The 10,000-nt window shown below is 34.3% G+C and overlaps 1 protein-coding gene across 2 annotated transcripts in view; it reads left to right on the top strand.

Annotated features, from left to right (window-relative positions):
* Positions 1 to 10,000, top strand: part of LOC115214154 (ETS-related transcription factor Elf-5-like) — an 18,213-nt gene that overhangs the window by 4,374 nt on the left and 3,839 nt on the right. The window contains exons 2-4 of one of the 2 annotated variants that reach the window (XM_029783230.2): positions 1,716 to 1,905; positions 6,586 to 6,638; positions 9,840 to 9,974. In XM_029783230.2, the coding sequence (XP_029639090.1) occupies positions 6,605 to 6,638; positions 9,840 to 9,974 (169 nt within the window). In that variant the 5' untranslated portion in view covers positions 1,716 to 1,905; positions 6,586 to 6,604. Of the gene's footprint in view, positions 1 to 1,715; positions 1,906 to 6,585; positions 6,639 to 7,130; positions 7,322 to 9,839; positions 9,975 to 10,000 lie in introns of those variants that run through there. The other variant, XM_036504486.1, reaches the window with a different exon arrangement.

Here is a 10,000-nt window from a genome sequence, read left to right as displayed (position 1 = left end):
TATGTGTTTACTCCGGTACATACATACATATATATATATATATATATATATTATACACACATATATATATAATATATATATATATATATATATATATATATATATATATATATAGAGAGAGAGAGAGAGAGAGCGAGAGAGAGAGAGGAGAGGAGGTAATGAAAATGTTTGATTGTCTTAACGAACGGAATATCAATTACTCACTCTGAACATGTTGTTTCCATATAGACAGTGTGATGATATTTAGAGCAATAGAGATAGATTATACAGAAAAGATATAATGATCGTAACTACATATATGTACGTGTAAATATGTTACTATAAAAAGGTTAAACAAAAAAATATACAACAGATATCGAGTGCGTGTGTGCGTAATGTATAACGTTGCAAGGGAAATAACTCCAATCATCAAATTGCCTTAAATCAGTGGTTACCAACCTTTTCACTACCAAGGACCCCTTTTATTTAAATGAGTTTTCCCACGAACATATACCCTTATATAATCTATATATATATATAATATATATATTATATATATATATATATATATATATATATATATATATAGATATATATATATATATACTATATATATATATTATATATATATATATATATATATATTGATCCTATTACATATTCATATATAATATATATATATACATATATATATGTATTTATATACATATATTTCTTTTTTTAATTTCTGAATTACTACTACTTAGCGGTTTGAGTCTGGCTGCTTTCTAGTGGGTCGAATGGCCTATTGGGGCCGTTCTCAATTGTTATGAATTATATATATATATATATATATATATTATTATATATATATATAATATAATATATATATAGATATATATATTATATATACTCTTACTCTTACTTGTTTCAGTCATTTGACTGCGGCCATGCTGGAGCACCGCCTTTAGTCGGGCAAATCGACCCCGGGACTTATTATTTGTAAGCCCAGTACTTATTCTATCGGTCTCTTTTGCCGAACCGATAATATATATATATATTTATATATCTGTCTGCAATAATATAAGATAAAAACAATTCACCAGGCTAGAAGCTCACTGGATAAACGTAATACGTATTTATAGAAGTATCTTCAAAATTAAACTTCCCCAAATATGCAGTTTAGAATTTCTTCATAGTAATCTAATAACACAAACGCTATTTGAACCTTAGTCTGGTCTATATTGTAAGACCAACTGATTTATCTATAAGCATTCTTTAGTGACCCATTTAATACAAAGAATCTCGTCACCGGAATTTTACACAACTGTTTATACCTATACTTGCTCGCCTGACTGAACAATAAACAATAACACTGTTCCCACATCAAACCGCAATAAATTTCCACACCGTAATTTCTGTCAAACCACTCACTACAAACACATACTTTCCTCGCATATTCCTCTCTCCTCACTTCCAGCACAAATACTTTGTACCATTCGTTTGTTGACTGATACAACAAATACAGTATCCAATGCATTTGTGAACTATTAATAATGCACACTTCTGCACTTCAATATACGAGCAATTGTCAGCACACCAGCTAAGTAACATCACTTAAAACCAATTTACGTAGATATCCTCACCACACACAACAACACACCCACCAAATACAAGTGTAAACCTGTACGCAAATACAACACAGTGTAATACGCCTGCAAAATACTTATTCTGTTAAATAATTGTGTTTATTTCAGGTTGTAATGTGAACCGCTGATTATTCAAGGGGAGTAACTTGCTAGTTTGATGTACCAGCCCTTCCATGACAAAGAAAAATTCACTGTTCAATAAGGTTTTCCTCTTACAATAAGCTCAAAGAATACCACTGGTAGATATTATCTGGACAACTCTGAAGATTGTCAAAATAGGTAGCGATTACAACATAAGGTAAGTCATATATCTTCCTCTCAGCATAAATTCCAAGTAGGTCTTTTACACATAAAATATTGTGTGTGTATGTGTGTGTGTGAGTGTGCGTGCGCATGGGTGTATGTTCGAATGTGTGTGGTTATGTGTGGATAGATGATGTATTCAAATTTTCACATAAGCACTCTAGTGCGCATGCTCAGAAGACCAGCAAAGATCTATGGTGAGCCGTGACAGTTATTTTGATTGCTGCCATAAGAGACGGACTTTGTGATTTGACGATTTGTTCAGAGAAATTATTTGGCTGGATTTGAAATAAAGTGTAATCGTTCTGTCGTCCTTAGCTATTACGTCATTACGCGAATACTATAAATTCGTCTCGATACTCTCTCAATATATATATATATATATATATATATAATATATATATAATATATATATATATATATATATATATATATATATAATATATATACACATATATATATACATATATATATATATATGTATATGTATATATAGATCTTTGGTCACTACACTATATATATATATATAGATAGATAGATAGATAGATAGATAGATAGATAGATAGATAGATAGATAGATAGATAGATAGATAGATAGATAGATCGTTAGCTACTACACATATTTTTTCTCTCCTTGTTTTTTCTGTCTCCCTTTCTGTAGAAGAGCGTAGGCTCGAAACGTAAAAGACTTTTACTATTCCTGAGCGTTATACTAATACATCTGTTTTTTTTCTACATCACCTGTCTTCGTCTTTTGTTGTTTTGTTTTTTTCGTAAACTCTCCCTACATATATATATATATATATATATATATATATATATATATATATATATATATATATATATATAAAGTTGTGTTACATACAATTTTTAATCTTCGGATTTTTTAAATATCCTAAGCCACGGTTTTAATTGATTAATATCAATCAATTTCTACCCTTATTTAATTATATATATATTATATATATATATATATAGATATATATATATATATTATATATATATATATATATATTAGCTTACGAACTCAAGATCATATATAGTATTATTGCAGTACAAATGTTTAGAATTACCTCCCTTGGATACTTCCATTCTTAACCTCTTCCCTCTACCTACCTCCTACTTTCTCTTATCCATCTAAGTGCTTTCTTGAAATGCACAGTTCATCTTCCTTGTGGTCTTTTCTCCCCATCCTCCTCCTTACGCCCAGACGTATTAATCCCACATCATGCATTGTCTTGCTGTGATTTTTAACTACAGTATTTGCCGGTTTATAAGATGGCGGTTTGCTCCATTTCTAAATGTATCAAAAAATTGCCCTCAGTCTCATGTGGCCGTATTGTGGACTGGAGACTGGATATCGTAGGGAGGGAGTCGGATAAGCATAAGATCGATAGGCACAAATATGATTACTAATAATAAAATATTGAAAACAATCCAAAACATCACAGACCACTAGCACAAACTTGCAGAAGATCGCTTACGGTACGTCGAAAGTTATGTGGAGAAGTCCCATCATTTCTTTATACCTCTCTTTCTACATCCTACCCCATCATACATAACACACACTTGATATGTGTCTTAATACCTTTAAGAAACATTTTCCTAATCACAAAAATTTTTTTTTTAATTCTCCTAGAATAATGAAAGAAATGTTAACAAACTTTCATCTACCTGTCAGCCATTTGTAATGAGTGGATGATAACAAAACCATAGCAGTGTTGTGCGACCCTGGCAGTGGATCGCAGTAACACAAAGCATCACAACCAGGAATACAAGTTTTATGTTTTGTATGGCAATTCTATCCATCAAATTATATACAAATATACAGTTGATGTGAAAGAAGATAAAATTGAAATACTGCAGCCAGCCGTATAATGTAGTTTATATATAATTAATCTTTAGTTTCGTATTTTATTCCAGTTTATTGTCACAGTTTTGTATTTACATGCAGACGATCATACATTGCCCCCTACAAAACCACAAAGCCACTTTGAAATAGTGTATAATGAAACATATTAGATTTGTTTTGTTTCCCAGAAAATATACTTGTAAGATAGGGACCCGTCTTAACCCATCAGCAAAAACTCTTTCTTAATAGTTGAAGTGAGATAATTTCTCCTCATTCGTGTAGGAGTTATTCACCTTTGCAGAAGCGGAAGTTTGAAAGGAAAATATATGTATCTTCAAAATTTGTTCAAATTTAGTGGGAAGCGGAGGTTTGAAAGCTTGAAAGAGATGTGTGAGACAACAAAATTAGGCTGAGCAATCCTTTAAAATGTTTTTCTGTATTGTTCTAGAGAAAACAAACAATATTAGTCAGCATCAGTACTGAGTGCTAAAATTTCTAGAAGAGGGAAGGTTGACATTGTGGACTCAGTGGTGGGTGTCATAAGTAGTGCCAAATTCTAGGTCGAACAGCTGCTTCCGGTCCGCATCAGAAACGCCATTGACGATGAGTGGCTTTGCTCAATGGAGAGCTTCTTTAGCGCTTCTAGTCAAACGCGCGCGCATTCAGCTAGTGTGTGTGTGTGTGTGTGTGTGTGTGTGTGTGTGTGTGTGTGTGTGTGTGTATTATGTATGGTCTACTTCAGCTGTGCATCTGTTATTAAGAAACATTGGTGAATACCCCTAAAGCCCCCTTAAAAAGCGGAATTCATATTTTGGGTTAACAGTGAGTGCCCAGTTAACAGTCAATGCAGCATAGTCACTGGTCAACGAAACAGGTTGTGCCGTCCAACAACAACGGGGTAAAAGACACAGAGATTTTTTGAGACAACAGCCAGGCTAAGTAATCACAGATTCTCTTTTAACTATGTTACAACGTTAACCAGCTATTAAAAATGGAATCACCACCGTAAAAAAGCAATTGGAAACTGCTTGGACGATGTTGGCCATATCTGAGTGAAAGTAGATATTGCAAGCCTTGTTTAGCCGACAAGCGAATCGTTCTAAAAATACACTCAAGCCGGGTGCTCACCTGAATTCAAAAAGCGAGATATTCCGCTTTTGCCTCCCTGATAGGAAATTCATTTTGACAACGTGGTCGTCATCTTTATCAGGCCAGTGACCGACGGGCACACATACACGCACATAGCTGATACTATTCGTCGACCGATTGCATCGAGCCATGGGAGGCAATCCTTCTTTCCCTAGCAAAAAATGTTACACTTGTTGCCATATTTTCTGTCCTCTTTCTACCACCACCAATTTGAAATATTTATATACCTACCCCATAAAATAGGTTATGCGCTTCTGGCTTGCATGTCTGAAGAGTCAGTAAACTTGCCAAGCACAATAGTCGATGCGAAACTGTTGGTAACTTACTGACCAGTTATATACCATAGCCAATAATACTACGAAGATATATAATGCTGTAAATGAGATTTTTTGTGTGCAATCAATATTATCATTATGCTTCAATTCCTTCCAGTTCTCCAGTACGTTGGTTTTGTTTGTTCAATTATGTCAAATGTCCCTCAACGAAGGTCTCCGCTTTTTGTTATACACATTCTGTCTCCTTTTGATGTGAATTTACTCTTTGTTAAGTGTCGTTTTTGAAACATTTTATGAAGAAAGAAGTGTGTCGTAAATGCCATAAAAAACGATAATTATAATTGAAATAGAAATCAATCACACAAACCCTAACCGTCGGTCACTGGCCCGATAAAGATGACGACCACGTTGTCAAAATGAATTTCCGATCAGGGAGGCAAATGCGGAATATCTCGCTTTTTGAATTCAGCTGGTTGTCTTCGGCTGTTATTAATTTGTGATTCTTTAATTATTTTTCTGAGATTTGATGACGGGTTTAGGATTGGAAGATATCGGTTAGCCAAACATGTGATGCTACGGTCTCTAGAATTATGGTTGACTACAAATGGAATATTTATATTTTTACTTTCGTTTTTCGCCTCCTTGTGAGAGTTTCTAAGTCAGACAGAGATTGGGATCTAATTAGCCTTGATTATGCCATGATTTATTGTTTTTCGAATATTTTTGTTTCTGAAGGCATATATTTTTAATTCTACCCGTCATCTCTCTCCCCCCCCTCTCTCTCTCTCCCTCTCTCTCTATCTCTCTCTCTCTCTCTCTTCCTTTCCCTCTCTCGTCTTTTTGTGTCCGTAACCATTGATTATATACGTCTTGTCATATTAAATAGGATGCTCCTTTTAATTAGGGATTGACTGTATGATCTAAAATCTAAGCGTTCGAGTGTGTCCGTGTCTTTGTAGTACGGATCGGACGTATATATGTATATACGCATATATATATTTATATATATATTATATATATATGTATGTATGTATGTATGTATGTATGTATGTATGTCTACGTGTATAGATGTGTGTGTATTTATTTAAGTGAAATACATTTATATCATGTATCTTAATTACAAAATTGAACTCTTAATTACCGCTTGTTATAAGTTATATGTTTTATAAAAATATATTTTATTTGTTTTTTATGTTTTGGTTTATATCTATCACTGTTTGAATTGCATAATTTATATTATATTATATATATATATATATATATATATATAATATATATATATATATATATATATATATATATATATATATACATATATATATATATATATATATATACACATATATATACATATATGAAATGCAAATACAATAATTACTCTTTATTCATCTCTCAACAGGTTTGGTTTAAACAATATCATGGAGGATTTTGCTTTTCCCTGGGATTGTTTTGGTAAGTAGATATCTGTGTATGCAGTGATTGTTGTATTGAATATAGTAGCACATAGGATTTTATTTCTCCAGATCCTACACTAACATTTTCCATAAATTACGAATGCTGTTTATTCTTGATGAAACAGCTGTTGAAGATAGTTCACAATAATACATGGCAAATGATTCTTTAAATTTTGGGTGATCTTAAAAATTAAGTTGGGTGATAATAGAACTAACTTCCGATTGACTTGCGTTGAATTTTTCGTCCTTCGGAGAAATTCTGTGTGATTGATTTCTATTTTAATTATAATTATCGCTTTTTATGGTATGTACGACACACTTCTTTCTTCAAAAAGTGTTTTTAAAAAATTACCCTGAGTCCTACCCTGAATTGTATTTCCCATAAGCTTTAATACACTTAAAATTTTTCCTGAATATGCGCTGTTGAAATAGCGTTGCATCTAATATACTTATGTGTCTTTTATGCCATCAAATACGATAATCAGTAAGTGCAGGGTACCCTCTCGGATCGTCACCTTGTCGTGGTGAGAGGGCTTGCGTGTTCCAATGACCTCACAAGCTATGCCGCAGGGAGCTTCATGTTCCTGGCAGGGTCACCCATGGCGGAAAGGTTGTGGGGGAGGTTCCAGACTAAGTACGATCCATGAACCAGGACTTCAATGGTGAAATGGGCGGAAGAAGGTAAGCATTGCAATCCAATGGCTGTGAAGATGGACGGCATTTATACAAATTCAAAAACAGTAGCATCCATAGTAGTTGATCATTGTTGATGTCACGGAGGGATTCAATATTGTCATTCGCGGTCTTTTCTGCTGCATTCTTGAAACGGTTGGTTGTGCAAAGAAATTCAAAATTTCGAGACTTGGTAATGGCAGTAACGGAGTATCGCAGAGACCATCCTTGCACCAAGCCTCTTTGTTCTATTCATTCATCCCCCGCAATCATGCATCTCACCAGGGCCAAGTTATCACTTATTGCATAGATATTGTCTACCGAGTCGGTGAAAATCTCTTCAACTTCTGCAGATTCAAATTCAAGAATATGGCTACAATCTCACTGCTAGACTTTCGATATACGAATATTAATATTGCTTCATAAACGAGCGCAGAGAGGAACCTACAAACTAACATCTAAGTAATTAATCGCGCGGATATCTACTTTGTACTAAACATCAGTTTGAAGAAGACAGGTTTTTTACAATCTTCTCCTCACCACATCAACTTTCAAGTTCCCCCATCTGAACTATATGAAAAGGTTCTCAAAAACGTTTACCATTTCCTATATCTCGTAAATGAATTGTCTTTTAATGTTAACATGGATCCAGTGCACACTTCCCTGTGCTGGTGCAGCTTTCGGTTGCTTTCGAGATTTCAGAAACGTCGAGTTGTAATCTGTTCCGTAGTTGTGCCAGTTCTTCTCTATAGATCTGAAAGATGGACTACTTATTGAAAGCTTGAAATATTTTCTCCAGCACTGGACTTCAAAACCTTCTTGAAATTAGTTGGAAGGACTATCGAACAAACTTCAATGTCCTCAGTGAAACAAAAACGATCAGCTGTGAAGTAATTGTCATTTAAAAAAATCCAACTCAGATGTACTGGTCCTCTCTTCCAGGTGGTTATAAGCCCTTCCAAAACAAGTCTTCTACTTTCAGCTGATAGAAGAAAAATTATCAGAGCTAGAAAAGAAAAAAAACGCTTTCCGGATCTGATGAAACAGAACCTTGATAAAATTGTAAAAGCTGCCAGTAGCGGACCTTTAAGGGAAAAACTATTTGTGCATCAAGGAGCTGAAACTGTGAATAAGGAAGACCTGAACATCTTGAAAGAAATCAAGCGAAAGAAAGTGATACTGGTGCTTGTCGTCTAATACAAACCACTATTTACGTTCATTATGGAAATATCTGCGTTATTCTATCAACGAATGCACAACTGAGCAGGGAAGACAATCATTCTCGACAGCATGAGGTAGCCATGAGGATAAGTGCAAAATAGTAATAAATTATTGTAATATTCAACATTTAAACAGAGAATGAAATATGAATATACTGACAATTTTATCACCCGACTAGCAAATAAAATTGTGTATGCTTCCTTTCCCAAAGAAACTTTAGTGGATCTCAAATGTCTTATTATTTTTCACGTAGCAATGAAAAATGTGGTACATTCCTTACACATACATACAAAATCGAGAATCAGTACTTTACGCTATCAAAATATTCAGATTGTACCTCAGTAAATGCATCACCTATTAACGAACGTGAAAGAGTTTATAAGTATTTAACACTTTGCCTTCTTTGGGGGTCACCGACGATATTTATGTCATAAATCAATGCGGTAGTTTATATAGTGAGCTGAAATAAATACCTGGTTTCAAAAAAAGTTTTTAAACGCATAATTTGTGGCAAAATGTGAACGCTGGTGCAAAAGAAAACATGGCGTATAAATGGACATGATAAGAAGAGTGCTAAACAAGGGGAGAGAACTGTGCTAGAGACGAAATGCATATTAAATCCATATCCTGGTGTTAGGATTGGAAGTTTGGCCTTAATTCTAAATCATATCTTTTATGCCTTTTATCTTTTCGTTTACTTGTTTCAGTCATTGGACTACGGCCATGCTAGAGCACCACCTAGTATTTTCTTTCTAAGTGTAGTACTATTCCATCGGATTAATTTGCCGAACCATTAGATTACAACCAACAACGGTTGTCAAGCAAAGGCACTCAAACACACATACAAAAATACACATGCACACACACATATACCACGGGTTTCCACATAGTTTCCAAAAAGGCATTATTCAGCCTTATGTTATAGTGGGAGACACTTGCTCAAGGTGCCGCACAGTGGGATTGAACCTGAAACCACATGGTTTCAAAACGGGCTTCTTAACCACACAGCCATACATGCGCCTTCATTTGGGGAAGAAAAAAACAGGAAGGATTTTGGTCATTTTTCAGAATCTCATACAAATTTAACAATAAGTCATTTCAAAAGTTAAAAGTTTGTCCCTTTAGAAAAATCATGAACGTCACAACTTTCTCTCTCTTTTCTTCCACCGCTCTCTCTCTCTCTCCCTCTCCCTCTCTTTCTCTACCTTTCTCACTCTCCCTCTCTTTCACTCTAGATCTTGATAGTTCTATAGAGCTATACAAAGGTACACTTTAAGAAATAAGCATGAACTGTTTGTCTTTACAGTTGAAAAGCGGGAAGAACAAGAGGAAGAAAACAGCACACGTGAAGTCGCTATCCCAGAATTGTCTCTTTTACTTGAGAATAACAACGATCACAATGATTGCCTAATGTCCTCGGCCATTTCAGATTATGAAACTAGTAAGTTATATCATTACTTAACCCTT

This window comes from Octopus sinensis, linkage group LG7 (assembly GCF_006345805.1).
Source record: "Octopus sinensis linkage group LG7, ASM634580v1, whole genome shotgun sequence".
In the NCBI taxonomy this organism is placed as follows: domain Eukaryota; kingdom Metazoa; phylum Mollusca; class Cephalopoda; order Octopoda; family Octopodidae; genus Octopus; species Octopus sinensis.
Note: the sequence above shows the minus strand (reverse complement) of the source record. Positions and strands in the feature narration are given on the sequence as shown.